We start from the raw sequence: 21,859 nt of genomic DNA on the forward strand, positions 1-21,859 counted from the left end.
ATCTCCCACTTAAGTATATATCTCATCTGTTTTTGTTCCATTTCCTTTATTTTCTTGCCTTCTGTTGTTTTAATCAAGTTTTTTTTTTCCAGATTCTATTTTCCCCTTCTATTAGGATTCTATTATCATTTTAGCTGTTACCCCTGAGTTTAGTCCAGACATTCCTGAACTACTAGAATCTACCTTAAGTAATATTTTTTTTCACTTCCTGGACATGTAGAGGACCTAGGACACTTTAACTCCATATATTATTCCTCCTACCCTTGGCCTTTTGGTTTTTTGTTTGTTTGTATTATGATTTTATTTATTTATTTATTAGAGACACAGAGAGATAGAGAGGCAGAGACATAAGCAGAGCGAGAATTAGGCTCCTTGCAGCGAGCCCAATGCAGGACTCAATCCCGGGACTCCAAAATCTCGCCCTGAGCCAAAGGCAGATGCTTAACTGCTGAGCCACCCAGAGGTCCCAACCCTTGGCCGTTTGTGATATTGTCCGCAGGTAACTTAATTATCTCTGTATTTCATTTTTTAAATATATTTTTAAAGATTTTATTTATTTATTCATGAGACAGAGAGAGAGGCAGAGACACAGGCAGAGGGAGAAGCAGGCTCCCTTTCGGGAGCCTGATGTGGGACTTGCTCCCATGACCCTAGAATCACAACCTGGACCAAAGGTAGACGCTCAACCACTGAGCCACCCAGGCTCCCCATCTCTGCATTTTAAACTCCACACTGTAGTGTTATTATCTTAAAGTGAAGATTTCACTTAGATTTACTCATACATTTACCCCTTCTGATGATCTTTCCTTCCTGTAATACCTGTGGTTCTACCTGCCTTCATCCTGAAGAGCTCTCTCTAGTATCTCTTTCAGTCAGAACTCATACAGTGAATTTTCTTAGGTTTAGTTTGTCAGAAAATGACTTAAATTCATCTTTCTTTCCCCTTAGGTTTTTTTTTAATAAGTCATTTAATGGATATATAATAATTAACATGTAAAAAGCTGTTCATATTTAACATGTTCAACCCAATGAATTTGGGGATAAATTATACCCATAAAACTGTCACCATCATCAAAGCCATAAACCCACCTATAATCTCCCGATTTTTCTTCCCATACCTTTCATTATATTTTTTGGCGATAAATGCATTTAATACAAGATCTACCTTCTTAGCAGTTTTTAGTATATTATATTATGCCATATTATACAACTCTAGAACTCGTTTATTTTATATAAATGAAACTTTGTACCATTTGACAATTACCTCCTCCACTAGCTCCTGGAAACCAACATTCTACTTTCTGCTTCTATGAGTTTGACTATTTTAGAATCCACATATAAGTGAAATCATACAGTAGATGTCTTTCTGACTTATTTCACTTAGCATAATGTTCTCTAGGTTCATACTGTTGAAAATAACAGGATTTCCTTTTGGGGGTGGTGGTGGTAGTGGTAAATAACCACCGTATGTATATATATCACATTTTCTTTATCCCTTTATCAATAATTGGGCATCTGTTTCCATACTTTGGCTATTGTGAATAATGCCGCAATGACTGTGGGAGTGAAGGTACCTCTTCGAGATTCTGATTTCAATTCCTTAGGATAAATACCCAGAAGTGGAATTGCTGGTTCACATGGAAGTTCCATTTTTAGTTTTTTGAGGAATCTCCATATTGTTTTCCCTAATGGCTGTACATTCCCACTAACAGTGTATGAGGGTCATCTTTATTTCTGAAAATCAGGTTTTCTAGGTAAAAATCTCTATGTCAGTAATTTTCTTTCATCTCTTTATAGTTTTCCATTATCTTCTGTCTTCCATAGTTTCTAGTTTTTAAGATGATGTTGCCCTCCTCTGCTTTTAAAAGTTTCCCTTTGTTTTTCATCACTTTTACGAATTTGCTTAGAGGTGGTTTATCTGCTTGTGGGTAACAGTTTCTTGAATCTATTGCTTGATACTACGTCATTAGTTTAATAAAAATTATTAGTAATATCTCTTCAAATATTTCATCTACTTCATTCTCTTTCTCTTCTTCTGGTCACCAAATGCATGTAAGTTGGAGCTTTTCCCTATTTAAAGTATGCTTTTTTGAGCCTATCTGCTTTTTTCCATATATTTTTTCCTACTTGTACTTCAGTTTGGATGTTTTCTATTAACCCCTCCCTCCTCCAGTTTAGGAATCCTACCTCTGTGTATATTCTTCTGCTATGAAACCTATTAAATTACTTTCAGTTATTATAGGATTCATTACTAGAATGTCCATTTGATTATCTTGTATAGATTTAGGGATTCTGTTGAAATCTTCCATCTGTTTGTCTATCCTGTTTGAGTATAACAATCAGTTGCTTTAAAGTAACTAAATTTTTCCAGTAACTCAATTTTTTATTATTTTTCTCTTGGTTTTCATTCTTCTTATGTCTTATTCTCTGCCTTCTTGATTTTTTACTTTTTTTTTTATTGACATAGTCTAGGACAAATCAAAAAGGCTCTTCAATGACTCTTTCTCTAGAGTACTTGGCTTTCTTCTGGCAGGCATGTACAGTATATGAGTACCACACTGATTCAGGAGGAGCTGGGTTTGGGGACTTGCCTATTTCCAATTTTCCCCTATGGGTAGTGCTTAGTTCTTCTGGGTCTCAATGGAGAGCCTGTGCTGATTATAAGAGCCCCTCCTTCTTAACTAGCACTGAATTTCCATTTTTGTCCCCCTACCTTTGTGAAACTCCCAAGATTTCTGTTTAGCTTTTTAGCTTTTAGTCACATGTTGATTGGTTTGTTGACTCTTTCTGCAGATTCACAGCTTAGGATCCTACAAGTGATTTGAGGAGAACTCTATGTAGAAATTCAGGCTTAATTCTCTGGAGTTCACTTTTTCCTGGAACATTGGCATACTGAATACTGCTCTCTTGATAGCCCCGAAGTCCCAATTTTTGTCTTCCTAGCAGGTGAGTAGGCCACCAACTTCCTGTTTGATTTCTAGGTCTTATACCTTGATTCAACAAATGCCTGGAGAGCAAAGACTGCAGTAAATTTGGGCTCACTTCTATCTATTTTCCTTCTCTCTTGAGGACCTTGGCTCCTCAAGTCCTGACTACATTCATCTTCAATGCCTTCAAACTGCTATTTTTAAATTCTTATTGAGTTAGCATAGTTCTTTGCAGGAGGGTAATCTGATCCACGTTACTCATCACAGATGGAAACAGAAGTATCCAGTGAAAACTCAATTACTTTGTTATTTTTGGCTATTAATTACTACCTCACACACACTGTTTCTTATTCTCTCCCCCTCCCTGCATGTATGTTTAAAAGAAGCACCATACAATAGCTGGTTCATATAGTTCTCCCCCCCCCCTTATATGGGTTTATAAAATCTGGGCACCTCCCAACTGCCTATCTGCCTATATTGTTGTGGTATTATTTACCAAGATGGAAAGGAATTTCACCTATATGGGATGAGGAAATTTAGGAGTTGATTTTGAATACATTAAATTTAGGGTGTCTCTTAAGTAAAATGAAAAACAATTCAGCTGAATCTACATGTCAGAGGAGAGTTCTAGGCTGAGATTGTATTTCTGGGAATTGTCCAATTATAGCTGTCATTTGAAGCTTTGGGATTAGTTACAAGATTCCCTGTGAAGTGAGTGTTTGGAGAGAAGAGATAGGAAGAGTGTGGAGCTCTCTAATATTTGGACATTGACAAGAAAAACAGGGATTGAGCAAATGTGACCAAAAACAAGGTAGCCCTGAAGTAGGAGAAAAGGCAAGAAATGGTTTTGTCTCAGAAGCCAATTAAAGGAACAGTTTCAAGAAGAAGAGGGTAATCAACAATGTCAAATGCTACTGACAAAGTAAAATAAGGACAAAGACTTAATCACTGGATTAGGCAACATGGAGGAGTGCAGTGACCTTGAATAACACAGCTTGAGAAGAGTTTTTGGGGTGGGTGCCTTTTCAGGGTGAAGAGACAAAGAAAAGTAAGGAAGTTTGGATAGGAGACAGAGTACACAGATAACGCTTTTAAGGAGTTTTGCAAATTAAAGTGACCGATAAATGAATGGTGCCTCAGCTATGTCAGCTCCCTCCCTTCTTTTTTAAAGACAGAATTACTTCAGATTGCTTACATACTTTTTTTTTTTTTTTAAGGTTTTATTTATTTATTCATGAGAGACACAGAGAGAGGCAGAGACATAGGCAGAGGGAGAAGCAGGCTCCCTACGGGGAGCCCAATGAGGGACTTGATCCCAGGACCCCTGTGATCATGACCTGAGCCAAAGGCAGACGCTCAACCACTGAGCTACCCAGGCGTCCCAGCTTGCTTACACACTAATGGGAATGATCTGAGAAAGAGAAATGGAAGATTATGATGCTTCAGGAGAGATAAAGGATAATTAATGGAGACAATTAGATAGAGGAAAGAGAATGGGATCCAATGGGCAAGTACAGGAACTGCGCTCAGGTAAAAGTATAATGAATTCACCCATTTGCATAGGAAAGAATCATGTTATTTGGATACAGACATGTATTAGTAAATTTGGTAATGCAAATATATGGCATGCAGCTTCTGATTGCTCATAAACATCTTGGAGGATAAGAGAAAATGATGTGACCAGGGAAATGCAATGTTTCAGTCTTTCTGAAATTTGTGATCATAAATTTAATGTAAAATATGATCAGTCAGCCTGGCATGGCTAGTTTTTTTTTTCAGTAATGTTCAGCTTTGTGGGCAAGTAAAAAATAAATGGTGAGACGAAGTCTCCCAGAAGTGTTTATGGTCAGATGTGCATGATAGAGGGAGAGAGAAGGAAGGAGTAGAGAGTATATCCAGGGAAAGGATTCTGATTACAGTAATGGACCATAGGAAGAGAGGCTGTATTAGCATGGCTGGAAGGCCAAGAGGGAGGGAGTGAGGTGGATGATTAGAAGGATGGAAGAGGACTACAGTGGCAGGCAGAAGGAGGCCATCCTCAGATAGTTTGGACTTTAGCACAGAGGATTTGATTTGATTTTTTTGAGAAAGGAATAATGACCCATCTCTCTGGGGTACAAAGGAGCAAAAATGATGTCCTCGTTGTCAGCAAAGTTAGAATTAAAGAAGGAATGTGTGATACTGTGATTTATAAGAAATAACGCATTTGGTGATTCAAATGGCCAAAATATAGTTCTCATATATGCTTGAACTACGTGGGGGTTATGGAGAGCGACTCCCCAGGGAGTCAAAAATCCACGTAGGACTTCTGACTACCTAAAAACATAACTACTAATAGCCTATTGTTGACGAGAAGCCTTACTAATAACAAAGTTGATTAACGCACATCTTGCATATCCTATTATATTGCATATTCTTACAACAAAGTAAGCTAGAGAAACGAAGTGTCATTAAGAAAGTCATAAGAAAAAGAAATACATTTATAGGACCATCCTGTATTTGTTGGAAAAAAAAAAAAAAAAAACTACATATAAGTAGACCCCCATGTTGTTGGGTCCATGTTGTTCAGGGTGTGGTATATTTTGGTCTTCATCCAATTCATGGCTCACAGCTCCCTGAACCTTTGAATTTCCTTCACAGCTCCCCAAACCTTTGGAATTTCCTAAGTAAAGAGAGCAATAAAGGTGTCTTGTTATGTTAATTGACTGTTGCAAAGCACCTAAGCCTGGGAGTCGTTTGTCAGTGCAGCCCACCATGTGATTAAAAGGTTGGAACGTCCAGGCCTAGTCAACGACCTCTGACCTCCAGGAGGGGAGAGGGCATGGAGTTTTAATAAGCTGCTAGTGGCCAACAGTTTAATCATTCAGGCCTATGTATGAGGTCTCCCTAGAAACCGAAAGGAGAGGGTTCAGAGAACTTCCAGGTCAGTGAACACTTGAAGATGTGGAACTCTAGTGGGGAGATATAGGAGAGACCGTTTTACTAATGGCAAACTGAGTTCCAGACATTTCTGTCGTCATGGAGGAGTAATCGAGTCAGATCATAAGACACCCAGAGCATTATGAAGAAAATCTCATGCATAAGAGATGGCCTTTTAGGTGTTCTTCTGTGATGCCTGGGACACAAGGATGGAGTCAAGTTTAATATTCACAATATTTTTCCAATAGGGGGTCCCTGGGTGGCTCAGCGGTTGAGTGTCTGCCTTTGGCCCAGGGTGTGACCCCAGGGTCCAGGATCGAGTCCCACTTCGGGCTCCCTGCAGGGAGCCTGCTTCTTCCTCTGCCTGTGTCTCTGCATCTCTCATGAATATGCAAAATAAAATCTTAAAAATATATATATATATTGTTGGGCTGGCTGAGACAGGGGCACCCAAAATGGCAGACATCTCAAATTGGGTCAAAATGGCTGATCTTCCCGCCAAAGCAGCCCTGACCACCACATCATCTCCAGTAAATGGAAGCCTAGACAGGAAACCGAAACTTTCCATCCAGGGACCACCCCCATCGTCTGTACTACCCCCACCCCCAGCCAATCACTTAGGGACACGGTGTTCCCTTGCCTAGGCAAGGGGAACCCACCCAGATCTGGACCCGGAACCAATAAGGCTTAAAAACCCCCACACTCCCCAACCCGGGTGCCACTTCCCTGACTCAGGCCACCTCTCCGAGTCATGGAACCTCACCCCTCACCCGGGAGCAGTCCCCATAAAGCACTCTCGAACCTACTACTGCCTGGCTCTGCTGTTTTTTTATTTCTCTGCCATTCATTTGGAAAAAAAACTAATATATCTATCCAATCCCCAGTATGGCGTGGGCCCTTACTCAGAAGTTGCACCATCCTATCCTATCCTAACAGCCCCGTTACAAACAACGGTTACTGTGTAATCGGTACTTTCTAATCGAATCCCAGAGCTGGGGCTGTCTGACAGCATTAGGATAAGGTCAAGAACCAGTCCAAGTTTCCTCTTTGGGCTTGATGTTTAAGGCAGTTGGCTCTGACGAGGCTGACAAGTGACGGGAGGGTACCGGGGGCTCTGCGGCCCTCACCGTCAGCCTCCGTGCAGGGGGTACATGCACAGCCCCAACGACTTCTAAAACAAGTGGACGTGGAGTCCACACACACAGAAGTGGCCCTTGCTCTGCGACTGTCACCGCTTGACCTTTTTGAAAATGACAGGACTGCCCTGGGACTCGGTTTCTGTACCTATAACACAAAATGTTTTGGGTTCGAACATTTCCAAGGCCTCTTTTCGTAGTAAGGGCTCGAGATGCCACTTGCCACTTGCTGACGGTCCAGCTTGTGACTCACCTGCATGTTTCAGCTGAGGTGCTGGCTCTACTTTGTCATTTGTACTGTCTTTTGATAAACGTCCTCCACATCAAAATGTCCCCAATGTCAAACAAGCTGTTTTCAACCTATTATGTAGTGGTTTCTTCCTGATTCTGTAAGGGGAGGGAAAAAAAACCCAAAACCCCAAAAAACCCAAAACCCTTCATTTCCATTTTCTACGTCTAAAATTCGTCAGCCTTTCTCTTACTCACTCTTTCAATACTCCTTAAAACATGGGGGTTTGTGTGTGTGTGTGTTTGGTCTCATTTTGTTTTCTTTTTTCTCCTCTCCACTCTTCTGGGAACATTTTCCATCTTGGCTAGCTCCTACACGTTTTCGACAAAGTTTTTAAAGTACTTAACCGTTAAGTGCATTTTAAGCTATTCCTAAACTCTTTTTAGACTTTTGTGTGTGTGTGTGTGTGTGTGTGTGTAAAGATGATCTCCTTTACGGTTCAAACGGAGAAGCAAGTAGGAAGCCCTCGGCAAGGCCTCCGGCTCCGTCCCTTGTCTGGCCGGTACTCGGCCCCGCCGCGGCCCTCAGGAGCTCCTCCTCTCCGCGCTGCTCCACCCGGCAGCTACTTCTGCACGGAGGATACTCCCTCTGCCGACCGTCGGGAATCTCCCGGGTGCTGCCCGTGAGGGACCCAAACAGGCTGGAGCGTCGCCTGCTGCCGAGGGACACGCTGCCCCCGAACCCGCCGACGTCGCGGCTTCCGTGGGTCGCGAATCCTGACGCGGCCTACCTGGGTCGTGCGTGGCGCGGCGTCTCGCGGGGCAGCGGTCAAGGCTGCACCTGTGGCTCGGCTGAGGTACGTGTGACGGGAGAGCAGGCAGACGCGGCGTGGCCGGAAGAGGAGGGGCCGCCAGGGGCCGGAAGGGCGGCAGCAAGCCCTCTTCCGGGAGAAAGCGCAATCTCGCGGGGTCTCGTGGGAACTCGTGGGAACCCGTGGGATCTCGCGATGCCCGGCCACCTCGTGGCGGGAGAGGAGAGCGCCGGGAGGAGAGCGGCGCGGGTGGCCTGGCTGCCGGGGCTGTGTCGCCTCGGGACCTGCCTCAGGCCGCCTGAGCCCCCGCGGCGGTCCCGGGGAGCGTGTCGGGGAGCGGTGCGCCCCCCGCAGGCGACGGCGCGTGCAGCTCCCGGAGGGCCTGGGCCGTCGGACGGGCTCCCGAAGGCTGACGTCAGGTGCGAGAAAGAGAAACGGGGGAGGGAGCAGGAGACCTCAGCGGAGCGGCTGAGCGCAGAGCCGGGGAGGCTCCCTCTTGGCGCCTCGAGGTCAGCGCCCGGAGATCAGCGGCTTGAAAGCAGCGCCCCAGAGCAGTGCGTGAGGTCAACGCCCCGAGGTCCGCGCCCCGAGGTCCGCGCTGGAGCCCAAACCAGCAGTGGGGCCTGTAACAGGCTGTCCCACCCGAGCGCCCCCGGGAGGGAGTCGGCTGAGCCCAACCATGGCAGTGGAAGACGGCTGCCCGACTGTGAAGGACTGCTGCTGATTCCTAAAGCTGGACTGCTGACCTCAGATTATTGGGGGCCATTTAAGAGGTCGTGCCCCTTGGGGCACCCGGGGGTCTCCGCGGTGGAGCGCCTGCCTTCGACCCAGGGCGTGACCCCGGGGTCCTGGATCGAGTCCCACGTCGGGCGCCCTGCATGGAGCCTGCTTCTCCCTCTGCCTGTGTCTCTGCCTCTCTGCCTCTCTGTCTCTCATGAATAAATAAATAAAATCTTTGAAAATAAGTAAATTTTAAAGAAGTCCTACCCCACACTCACTCACATAGTTTAAACAACAAACAAGAGCGGTGTAGCTCGTCCCCACGCCAGCTGGGTTCTGAGACCTGCCGTGCCGTCAGCTGTCAGTCTGCCTGCCCCTGCGCCGCTCCTGGGGTTTCGCCCCAAGACGGGCTCTCTTCCGAGGCTCCGTAACGGCTCCCGGTTCTCGCCCCGCAGTTTGACGATTCCGTGGACCGGGTCTCGGCCCAGGCGCCCGCCTTGCCATCGCTGACTCGGTGGTGGCTGCACGGCCCTTCTTCTTCACTCGTGGGACGCCTGTTGGCAGTTTGGGGTCTTGTGACCGTGTCCGCACCGACTGCGTGGAGGCCGCTGCCCCCGAGCATTAAGGGCGGAGGAACAGCAGGCGGTCCGACCGCGCCACTTTCGCAGAGCAGATCTAAGTGGGACGTGAGAGGCAGGATGGCCTAGTGGCGTGTGGGCCCCTGTGCTTACTGACCGTGCGGAGCCTGGACGCGGCGGCGCCCTCCTTACCGGCTGCCCGCGTTAGGGCTCGGGCCCTTACCTACGCCGTCTCCCGCAGCGATTATAGCAACCTCATAAAGTTAGCGGTATTTAGTTTTTATCCAGAAGAAAGTCTGTTTTGACGTTTGATTTTGAATTAAAGCCAAAATGACTAAAAGTGGTACATCATATCGTAATATACCAGAAGTCTATATCAGAATATATATCAGAATTTTTTTTTGAAAGATTTTATGTATTCATGAGAGACACAGAAAGAGAGAGAGAGGCAGGCTCCATGCAGGGAGCCTGATGCGGGACTCCATCCGGGACCTCGGAGTCACGCCCTGAGCTGAAGGTAGACGCTCAACCACTGAGCCACCCAGGCATCCCATCTATCAGAATTTATAATTTTTTTATCCTGTTATATTTTATACCCATAGGAATTAGAAATTAGTTCATAGTTTAGTGTCTTGCATACTTCCTAGTTTATAATGCCTCAAATCTTTTAGGTTTTAAGAACTAAAGTATATGTATATACTAACTGAAAAAAAATGGAATATAAACGGAAAAAAAGAGTCAATGAAAACGAAGAAACAAAATCTTAATACTCAAATTTGATCTTACTAAATAATTGTCTTTTATTTTTCTCTCCTTGCAGTCACCTTTACAGTTTTTGGTGTGCCCCATTGATAGGGTGAATACGGAAAAAATTTAGTGAAGGAGAAATGATGCTTGCATCTGGTAACAAACACATAATATGTTCCAGATCAATGACTAATTGTAGAACAGAAAATACAAATCCCTATGACAATTATTTTTATGTCCTTGAACCTCAGTTTTCTCATCCATAAAGTAGAGATAATAAAACCAGGATTGTGAAATGAATAGAAACAATATATATAAAGCAAACCATTTAACATGAATCGGCACCCAAAATACATTTTTCCTGCTGCTATCAAAGGAAATTAAATTATTGTCTGATATAAACTCACAAAGTAACCAATTTACTCAACGGGAGAATTTTCTTTTTTTAAAGATTTTATTTATTCATGAGAGACACAGGCAGAGGGAGAAGCAGGCTCCATATAGGGAGCCCAAGGTTGGACTTGATCCCAGGACCCCAGAATCAGGCCCTGAGCCAAAGGCAGACGCCTAACTGCTGAGCCACCCAGGGATCCCTCAAGGGAAGAATTTAAATGGATCTAGTCTAACTTTATACATATTTTAAAGACCTAAACTATTCTATTCAGGGAAAGAGTCAAAAGAGTAAGACCTGAGTTTCTTAAAAGCAACATGACCAAGAATCTTCTCTTGAAACTCATGTCTTCCTGGCCACTATAAACTCCTTGTGATTGACTAAAGGAACACTCTGGGAAGACAATAATTTTCAAGACCTTTTATGGGATTCTTCTATTTTCCAAAGTTTTTATTATTTTTTGGAAGTCTCTTGATAGACCCATTATTCATTTCTTAGAAATTTCTGAATTTGACCATCATGTTGAAGGGTAATTGAAGATTCTTCTGTGTCCTAAAACCTATGGTGGAAGTTTGTTAATATTTTTTCTGCTAAGGAAATTTTACATGTTTTGGATCTTGAAGGGAGGCAGAGCCAATCTCTTAAATGAAAGGTGAAGGCACTGGATGCCTACCTTTCCAACTTCCCATGCAGCTGACTCATGACTGTGTAGAATATTAGGGCAAATTTAAAGGAAGGGAGACACTTGTCTATATATAAAGACTGGGGAAAAAGCACTCAGGAAGTGGGAAGAGCTTCTCCAAAGGCCCAGGTAGAGGTACTTAGTGTTTCTGAGGAATAGTAAGGAGGTCAGAGTGACTGGGGCACTGTGACTATGAGGTTGAGTAACAGATTTACAAGTGTATGTTATACACATTATCCCAAGAACATTTATAAGAGAGAGCACCTGGGATCAAGAAAGGATGTGACTTGCCCAAGATTGTACAATAAGTGCCCAAACCAGAACTCAGTAGCTCTTCTGATCTCAAGTCTTGTGTTTTCACCAACATGCCATTTTGTATTCATCTGTATGAGTGAATTCATCTGTATGTATTCATCTGCCTTAACATGATTTTTTTTTTTATTTAAAATTTTTTGTAAAAGATTGTATTTATTCATGAGGGATATACACAGAGAGAGGCAGGGACATAGGCAGAGGGAGAAGTAGGCTCCCTGCAGGAGCATGCTGTGGGACTTGATCCCGGGACCTGGGGATCACCACCTGAGCCAAAGGCAGATGCTCAACCACTGAACCACTTAGGCATCCCAACATTATCTTTATACTTTATACATTTGTTCTTTATACATTTTTTGGTTAAAGCTACCAGACATCAGGAATCACGGCTTCTTGTATTGCACTGAATGCAGCAGATTTCAAATAGATGCTTCCTAAATACCTTTGTTAAATCATTCTAACAATTGAGTCTTCCTTCAACTTTATTGTGATAGATGGCCGAATTTCTTAATTTGGTGGGAATATTTTAGAATAGGTTTATCTGATTATCTAGCAGTTTAGCAAATGCATTTTATATTTGCATTATTTATGTTTAAAGCCATTTAAAAGTTTTACATGGAATATAAAATTACTCATATTAAAACGTTCAACTAAGGAGACAAAAGTTAAAATCATATTCAATAATCGAAATCATTCATAACATACTGTCATACAGATACACAAACACACGCATAGGTATATACACACATACATAAGGATTACCCATAACTAACTGAGTGTTCAAAAATATTTTTTAAATCCCTAATGAAGAACTAAATGGGTCTTTACCGATAGTGTAGTATTAAAGCAGACAGGTGATTTAATTTGTGTTATTTAAAAATGTAATTATTAAATATTCATGACATTTTATACTTTATGAGACTGAAATACTCATACCAAAATCATATGGTGAAGATAAAACGTAGACAAAGAGTCTGGGTTCCCACAGCCACCGACCCCAAAATGACCCGCTAATAAATGCCAGATTCTCATCTTGTAAAACTCCTATGGGAGAATAATAAAGGATGAACATTTGGCCCAACGTTTATTTTTATAAAACAACCACCTTTAGTTTTCTTTCAAAAGAATCATTTTCCTGCTCTATAAAAGTCTATGGTCCTTTATGAAAATATGTACCTCATATCACACAGCCAGAGCCACAAATTTGGGCAGGTACACACAGAACTTCAGACTTCCAGCCTATCCAATCTAGGTGACTTAAATTAAAGTTGATATTTATGCTTATATTTTACTATTCCTAGCAAATTTACCAGTTAATTATATAATCCTTCATTTTTCTTAGACCACGGCTTGGGTTGTGAAATTGGGGGGAATAAATTTATGTAGGTTTAAAATAGAAATACAATGAATATAATCAGTCTTGTGATTAGTAATTGGTATAGGCCAGACATTCCCAAACATTTTAATCCAGGGAAACTACAGAATAGATGAGTAAACTCACAGCACTAAAGAATAACGAGGTTGTGACTAATACAAATGTAAATGAAAACACTTGTATCAAATATACTTAGAGGTGACTCAAAATTAAGAGATCAGGGATAGGTGTGCCAAGTGGTATCTACAAAACTCTGTTTGCCACACTCCCAGCTCTCCCTTAAGAAAAGCAACTCCTGGAATCTCTGTGGTTAATAAATGCTATGGCTCATGCCATGTAAGTCTACTCCAACTTTGGTTATTACTCAGACCAAGAGTTTGTCCTGGAGCCAGAGACCTAGCCACATACAGATCTTTCATATTCTCTAAGGAGGTGTGGTAAGAAAATCTTGCCCCATAGATTAGATACTCCTATCAGATAATAGCAAATTACTTAATCACATCCTATCTGGGGGAAAAAATGAGTGTTAATTACATTTTAAAAGTCAAATAATTAGTATTCCTACATTCCCTTAGTTTTCAGATTATCCATGTGATTTGCTGTGAATTTTAGTTTTGAAGATCTAGGACACAAATGTATAAGGGCAGTGAGAGGTTCCCCAAGCTACTTTGTTTCTTTTCTTTTCTTTCTTTCTTTCTTTTTTTTTTTTTTTTTAAGATTTTATTTATTCATGAGAGACACAGAGAGAGGCAGAGACACAGGCAGAGGGAGAAGCAGGCTCCATGCAGGGAGCCAGATGCGGGACTCGATCCTGGGACTCCAGGATCATGCCCCGGGCCAAAGGCAGGCGCTGAACTGCAGAGCCACCCAGGAATCCCCAAGTTTCTAATATAATCTTACACATTAGAGGAGTGAGACTCTCTTCCTTATAGAAAAGAAGGCCTGGTTCTTGATGGCAAAAAGTTCTGGGTAGATTACAGGTTAGGAAGGAAGAGGGAGAAAGGGAGGAGAGTGAAAGTAGAGAGAGAGAGAGAGAGAGAGAGAGGAAGAGGAAGAAGGGAGGACAAAAGAGAAGTTACAAAAACAAAAATACTTCCCAAATGATTTTACCTAAAAAACTAAAACTCAAAAAGACACAAAGAAAACTAACCTAGAGAAGAGAGCCAAAAATATCAAAATTAACAATTGGAAGATGAATTTAAAGCAGAGAAAATTAAAAAATTATAAAATTACAGAACTTTGAAATTAACTATAGTATGGACTCTCAAAGAAATAAAAGAAGGAAAAACATCAAATAGGCAGAGATGATGAAAGAAAAGGTGGGTGAGAAAATCAAAAAAGAAATCTTAAAGAAAATGACAGGGATAACTTATAGAATGAAGTTGGGGACATATCCCTTGTAGTGGAAGGCTTAATGGCAGAGGAAGGAGTGTGGGGATAGCTGACAGCCTAGGTTTGAATATGAGCTCTGCATTTTCAGCTATGTGACTTTTTCTGCAAATGAAATGTCCTCTCTACGTCCCTGTTTTTTCATTTATAAAATGGAAATATAAATATTTTTCTATCTCAAAAAGTGATTACAAAGTTATTAAATAAACTCATGGTTCTCAAGTACTTAGAGTGGTGCCTGGTTCATTGTAATTGCTCAGTGAATATAAGCCTCTTCTTATTCTTTTGTGCATATTTGAAATGCTTAAGGTTTTTTTTTTTTTAGAAAGAGTAGAGATAGAACGAACTAGGGGTGGTAGAAGGGGAGGAGGGCGGGGGGTGGGAGTGAATCGGTGACGGGCACTGGGTGTTATTCTGTATGTTAGTAAATTGAACACCAATAAAAAATAAATTAAAAAAAAAAAGAGTAGAGATAGAATAAAAACCGCAAAAAAGTATAATTAGCTAAGAATATATCTGTAAGATAAATACAAATTTTAAAAGTTGTTCACAGAAGATCCACAATGTGAAATATTAATTTTAACAGAATTTGTGCCTCAAAAATAATATTTTTTAAATTAAAGACTATGAGGGAAGCACCAGAGAATTAAAAGTAATTTCTCTGTTTATGTTAGAAGAAATCAAGAGATACCATGCTGATTTAGAGAATATTTAGAGAAACAGAAAATGTAGAAAAGTGGAAAAAATCAAGTAGTGCATACGCAATAGAATAGAAAACAGTAGAAAAAGCAAACAATCTTAGACATATAGAAATAAAAAAACAAGATGTCAAATATAAGAATAGAAACATGTGACCTAAAAAAATATAAACTGGTTAAATGATATTATGTAAAATTAAAACTTCAAGTGTTAGATTAAATAACAATACGCTACTATATGCTATTTAAACTAGAAAACTAGAACTAAATTACACATCTTTCTAAAACACAAAACAATGTAGGAGACAAAACAGGTTAATTTCTAAAAATACAGTTGTTACAAAAGACATTAACAATCTTAACCTTCTCTTACCCTTTGATAACCTATGGTATAAAAAATAGATTAATAGAAAGCTTACGTAGCCATAAATAAGTTTTGATATTTCATATAAGCACATGTAACTATATAAATACAAAAGTTTAACATGATATAAATATGTATATGTGCAAATTACATAGTTAACTATCCTGTAAACATAGATTTGGCATGTTTATAATGGTTGAACAAAGCTTTAAAAAAACTTCAATTTGTCTAGAAAATAGTATTTAGTCAATACTTTCTGCTCATAATGTGATACAAATGACCTTTATTAGCAAAAGCTTAAACGACCAAGCAAATAACTTTTTTTGTCCATCTGAGATTTTGCTAATTGATTTTCACTTAAAACCTCTATGAAATTTAAACTCACTTTTCTAAATAGCTCTTAGATCAAAGAGAAGATCAAAACTGCATTTGTAGAGTATTAAGGAAACATTAGCCTTATTAAAAGACAGAAAGGAGGTGGAAAGCTAGCCAATTAATGTTATGAATTTAGTATAACCTTTTTACCAAAATCAGAAAAAAGAGGACATCGCAAGAAAATAATTAAAGAATAATCTTGCATATTAATGTAGATGCAAAAATTCCAAATGGAATGTGAGGAAGCACGGGCTGAATTATTTATCCAGACCAAATAGGCTTTATTACAAAAGTGCAATTAATTTTTAGTTCTCTTATGTGTGGATAATTATATCAACAATATAAGCGAAACAAACCATATGAGAATTTTAAAGATGTCTCTTTAATAGAGAATTTAGACAGAATTGTAATGGACACATAACCTTTCTATACTTAGTTTCCTCATTTGCAAAATGTGGGTAAATAATGGTATGTACCTGGGAGGTTTGTTGTGGGGATTAAAGAAGTTAATTCAGATAATATGTTCACAGTGTGAGAGAGTATCATATAAATATTAGCTACTATTTTCAAGAACCATTTCCCTTAAAATTTGGAATACCAATATTATAATCATCAATATAATAAAGACTATCTCTATGCCCAGAGCCATCATGACCATGAACTGCAAAAAGGAGTTATTGTCATCGAAATGAACAAAAATATGACATGCATAAAATGATTATTTTGATATTTTTCAAAATTTTTTGCCAATATTGTTTAAAACATAAAGATATAATGATCAGCTGAAGAAGACAAAATTACAATTTTTATATAACTTGCTTATATTTCCTGAAAACTATAACTTTGGATCTCATAGAATTCTGTATAGCCGCAAGTTACAAAATGAAGACTTTCTATACACCAAAAATGTCATATTTCATATAAGATTTCTTTCTCATTAATACAAGTAACATTAAAAAAATTGAAATAAATTTGATGCTTACTAAGAAGGAGATTTATGTAATTTATGGTGTAATCATCCAATGAAATATTCTGTATATATTAAGATTGAGGTTTTGAAGCATTTTTAATTAGTTGGAGATATTCCTGTAATAGTTGTATGATAAAACAAGTAATTGCTGCAAATTTGTGGTTTACATCCAGTAATATATAAATGTACAGTGAGGAATTATAAAATATTATTAAAGAATATTCATCCCTACTTGCTGGAATTCACTTTGATTCTTCTTTTCTACTTTCTAAATTTTCTGCATGATTATTTCATGACTTATATAATTTGAAAAATACATTTAAAAATTACAATAACTAACATCTAAGTGCAATTTATTCTATTATTATTCTAAGTGCATTTTATTATTATTTTTGGTGCAATTTAAAAAAGCTTCGTTGACTCTACCATAAACCTCCAACATTTTATATTTCAGTAACAATTTACAAATAATCTATACTTGTGTGTTCTGAGACTTTGGGACTATGTATTGAAATAAAATTTCGTGATGAATTTGAATAATATATTTACATTTGAGATGTCATTCAAAGCTGTATCAGAAATTTCTGGTTTGAGTAACATTTAGAAACTAGAGTAAATGGAACTGTTAAGAACAAACAAGTAGAAGACATTGGCATACTCCTAGTGTGGAGGAGGAGAAGTGTGTATTCCTCTGGTCCATAGCAGCATATGAGGAATTGGCAGTACTCAGAAGGGAATACCCGGGAGGCTGGAATCTAGGCAGAGAGGTTATGAAAAATTCCTCCTCCTACATGTAGCACAGAAACTCTTGAGCCATCAATTGTAAAGATACGTTGGGACAATATCTTTATCAGCGATAAATAGTATGAATAGATCCCCAAGGAGTTTGGGGGTCTTCTTGATGCTTTGCTGTGGTGTGTGAACTCATGAAGTTTGCACAACGGTGTTAGGAGTTTTAATAAGGACTGAATCTGAATTTCCTGCTTTCTCTTCAACATGGGAAGAGTAGCTCAGTGTATCCGCTCGATAGCGTAATACTGTGTGGTTGGGTTCTGAGAACGTTAGGAAGCACCATTCAGATAGAATGTCCTGCTACAGGCAGGAGCCCCACATGCCTCTTTCTCTAGGTTGATGTTATATCCTTCTTCCCTCTTCCTCGCATTCTAAGATCCAACAACCATGACTTTCTTTCTGTTTCTTAAACATATGTTCAGGGGCGCCAGGGTGGCTCAGTGGTTGAGCATCTGCCTTCGGGTCAGAGAGTGATGCCACGGTCCCGGGATCGAGTCCCACATCAGGCTCCCTGCATGGAGCCTACTTCTCCCCCTTCCTATGTCTTTGCCTGCCTCTCTCTCTGTGTCCCTCATGAATAAATAAATAAAATCTTTAAAAACAACAACAACATATGTTCACCTGGCATAAGGGGCTTCATACTTGTTGCCCCTGATGCATAGAATGCTTCAGCAAAATATTTACATGACTCTACCTCCTCATCATCCAGGTTGCAGCTCAGATATAACTTTTCCACATATATCTTCCCTGTCCACCTAACCAGCATCATTGCACTCATTCTCGATCACATTTTCCTCTTTTAAGGCTTCGAAACATTTGCAACTACCAGAAATTTTCTTATATATTTGCTTACTGATTCTTTTCTCTCTCTCCCACACTATAATTATAGGGTCATAATAGCAGAGTCATTATCCACAGAACCCACTGTTCCATCCATAATACTGAGAATAGTATGCAGCACGTAAGAGGCATTCAATAAGTGCTCGCGAATGAAAGAATAAATAAATACGTGAATTGTAGTAAACTTGAGACTTGAGATTTTGCCAGAGGTTTTAGTGAAAGGAGTCTTCCTCCTCCCACATCAATCTTTAAGCGCTTTCTTTTTTTAAAGCACTTTCTTTTAATATATAAACATTATATAAGCTGTTTTTATTTTATATTTTGACTATTTGATCTACAAGGTGATTGCAGGGAAGATAAAATCTGGACACAGGGCTAAGTGTCAGAGTTCTAACGCTTCTATCTGCTGTTCAAGAAGCCAACATAGTGGGATGCCTGGGTGGCTCAGTGATTGAGCTTCTGCCTTCGGCTCAGGTTGTGATCCCATGGTCCTGGAATCAAGTTCTGTATCAAGTGCCCTGCAGGGAGCCTGCTTCTCCCTCTGCCTATGTGTCTGCCTCTGTGTCTCTATCTCATAGAGATAGAGATTCTCACATAGAATAAATGAATAAAATCTTAAAAAAGAGAACTGTAGCCAACATAGGCAAGAGGAATGAAAGATTTTGTTGTTGGAATTCTTTTAGATTTGGTATATTATCCATGTGTATGTATAAGTCATTGGTCTTTATATTTTGATTTTCCTTTTGACATGTGCAGATTCCATGATGAAAATAATAAATTGGGGTGTTTGAATAGATTATTCTGTTATTATTTTATCCATTACCTTGTATTATAGCTTGGTAATCAATTTTGAAAGTTGAAGTTGGCATAGTAAGTGTTCTCAGATCAAGTCAGCCATATGTCTACTATGTATAAAAACACATAGTTTAAGATATCTTCTTTGGCCATATTATGCCTTATATATATGCTGTTAAATCTTTAAAGGAATGTAGATAAATTTTAAAAAATCTGCATGGGTTATTTATGTCACATATTCAATTATCTCTAACATATGATCCATAAAATATTTGGATTTCTTGTCTTATAGTTCATGATACAAATGATTAAACATGATTAAAGCAAGTAATTAAACTTGAATATTAATACTAGTATTTTTTTTGATCTTTTGGGATTTTTAGATTCAAGAGCAAGAAGTAGTTTAATTTTTAATTTTGCATTTGCATAATCTGTCCTGTATACAATTTTAATATTAACAAAAGTACTTATACAAGGCTAAGATTTTTTCTACTTTGAAAAAAACTTACTTCCTTTAGCTTTCAAAGTAACAAAGACAAGAGATTATTTATGCTTAGTGTTAATTAAAATATTTATTGCAATTAATAATGTTTGATAAGTAGTTTATAGCATGAGATGCTTTAGACTCCTGTTCCAAAATATAAAAGGATTATTCTTCTGATGAAAATATACTTTTGTATTGGCATTAACCTTTTCAATATATACTACAATCTTTGTGTATGTATATATTACAAAAATAGATAAATATAAGTAAATTAGACATTTACGATATGTTGGAGAGTACATGTGCTAATCTAAAATACAAACATCTTTTTTGAAAGAAAATAAGAGATTGGTTGCAAGAGAGGAAGGCTGCTTAACTACCTCACTGATTCTTAAAACCTGTTGGAAAATGAAGCAAAACCAAGGGAAAAGGCCCTGCAGGGGTTATGAAGCCAGTTAAGCTTCATACATATGTTTGCTGACAGTTGGAAGAATGAACATTTCTCATCCCCCTTTGACTGCATTAAAAAACGTTGGAAAAGCTTGTGGATTCAGGTTTCATGCTCTTTGCAACTGAATTCCTTTCCTTTTCATATTTTAAGTTTGTAACATGTTCTATATAGTCCTTAAGTGAACATCCTGTTTTCAGGACTTCTAAAACTCCATTGCTTTGAACAGTGTGCCACATGGCAATACTACAAACATAAAGAGTCCAGCTGTTAAGATGGAAAATACCATATAAATCACTGTAAAAGCATCTTGTCTTACTACTTTGGAGAGCTCACTGAAGTATTTTAAAGGAAAGGGATACCAACTTTAAAAGCCTCCAAAAAGCACTGTCATGATTCTTTGGATTTTCGATTATAATCTCAGGCTGTTTCGCGAAGGGAAGGTTTACATAGCCTGTTCCCTGAGTAAAGAAGTGTATTTTTTCCACTAAATTTCTCAAGTGTACTCTTGTCCCTGAGCCCCTCGATGTGGCTTGTGAAATTTGAAACCGTATCGTAATTAATTCTATTTAAATGACAGTCTTTTATATAGAAAGTTCTTTGAAATAAAATTCTAGCTATTTCTACCTCACCCTGAAAAATAAAAATAAACTCCTGGGCAAGTCTTCCAGATTGAAAATGTTTCTGGGAAATGACGCACCCTCAACTAGGACAGTCCTAGAATTTGGAGCATCTTGGAAAAATACTGAGGTGGAGTAACACTCAGACTACCTCCGCCAAGGGTAGTTTTTATTCTTGATGTTATACATTTTTAAGTTGAACAGATATTTTACACACTGACAGAGGGAATTATGGTGAGAAAAGCAGAAAGCGTCTAAATGCTATATGAATGAGGGCTTGGATTTAGAGACACAGATGAGGCTGTGGAACCATACTAAATGTTGAATAATGTTACTTCCTTATCCCGTTTCTGTCCAGAATTCTACAATGTGATGCTCAGTAAGATCTCCTATTCTCTCAGTTCAACTGCCTCTTAGTTTTTCATGTGACTGTGGGGTCATCATTCCAGGCAATCTCCAGGTAGTAAAAAAAAAGGAAAAAAAAATCTGTTACTACAGGAAACAATTTGAAATAGGAGTCTTAATCTATGTCAGTTTGCCCTGATTTCTGTTTTGCTTTCTTGATTTCCAAATAAGATTCTTAATCACTTTGTTCCCCTCGTTGGTCTATTTCAGAGATTTTGAGTGGGCTTTCTATTCCTTGGAAGAATTATTTATTTTGCTTTGCTTTGTTTCCTATTTGATTAGGAGGCAGCAGAGAATGGAATTATTATGGAGACTCTACTGGATTCAATACACGGTTTGTGGCAAACTATTTAACTTCTCGAAATCTCCTCATCTGTGAAATGGTGGGGAGCATAACACCTTTCTCATAGAGTCATTATAAAACATTAAATGAATAAATATTTTGTTAAGAGTTTGCTACAGTGGGATCCCTGGGTGGCTCAGCAGTTTAGCACCTGCGTTCGGGCCCAGGGCGTGATCCAGGAGTCCTGGGATCAAGTCCCACATCTAGCTCCCTGCATGGAGCCTGCTTCTCCCTCTGCCTGTGTCTCTGCCTCTCTCTGTGTGTCTCTCATGAATAAATAAATAAATTAATTAATTAATTAATTACTTAATTTAAAAAAAAAAGAATTTGCTACAGTGCCTGGCACACAATAAATGCTTGGGCAGGGATGGATAATATACAGACCAACAATACTGGAATTTATAATCATAGCTCTGTGCTTAACAGCAGCTTAGAATAATTTAGAGATATAGAGTATTAGAGATAGAAGGGCCTTAGGGATTATTCAGTTAGCAATTTCATTTTATAGA

At 39.2% G+C, this 21,859-nt stretch overlaps 1 protein-coding gene and 1 long non-coding RNA gene across 35 annotated transcripts in view; one reads left to right on the plus strand and one right to left on the minus strand.

The window, feature by feature from the left end:
- The window catches only part of LOC144292263 (uncharacterized), a 110,584-nt gene extending 100,953 nt beyond the window's left edge, over window positions 1–9,631 (minus strand). For 2 of the 7 annotated variants that reach the window (XR_013359714.1, XR_013359715.1), the window contains exon 1: window positions 8,002–8,297. This is a non-coding gene — a long non-coding RNA (uncharacterized LOC144292263). Of the gene's footprint in view, window positions 1–7,235; window positions 7,973–8,001; window positions 8,306–9,024 lie in introns of those variants that run through there. The other 5 variants (XR_013359713.1, XR_013359717.1, XR_013359710.1 and 2 more) reach the window with 4 other exon arrangements.
- LOC144292196 (uncharacterized) overlaps window positions 1–21,859 on the plus strand; it is a 165,509-nt gene that overhangs the window by 72,908 nt on the left and 70,742 nt on the right. For 21 of the 28 annotated variants that reach the window (XR_013359707.1, XR_013359702.1, XR_013359703.1 and 18 more), the window contains one exon: window positions 21,290–21,341. The exons of the other annotated variants lie outside the window; for them this stretch is intronic. Coding sequence is in view for 18 of the 21 variants with exons in the window: in XM_077862084.1 (XP_077718210.1) it covers window positions 21,290–21,341 (52 nt within the window). In the remaining 3 variants the exon portion in view is untranslated. The remainder of the gene's footprint in view (window positions 1–21,289; window positions 21,342–21,859) is intronic. 28 annotated transcript variants of the gene reach the window in all.

This window comes from Canis aureus, chromosome 2 (assembly GCF_053574225.1).
Source record: "Canis aureus isolate CA01 chromosome 2, VMU_Caureus_v.1.0, whole genome shotgun sequence".
Classification (NCBI taxonomy): Eukaryota; Metazoa; Chordata; class Mammalia; order Carnivora; family Canidae; genus Canis; species Canis aureus.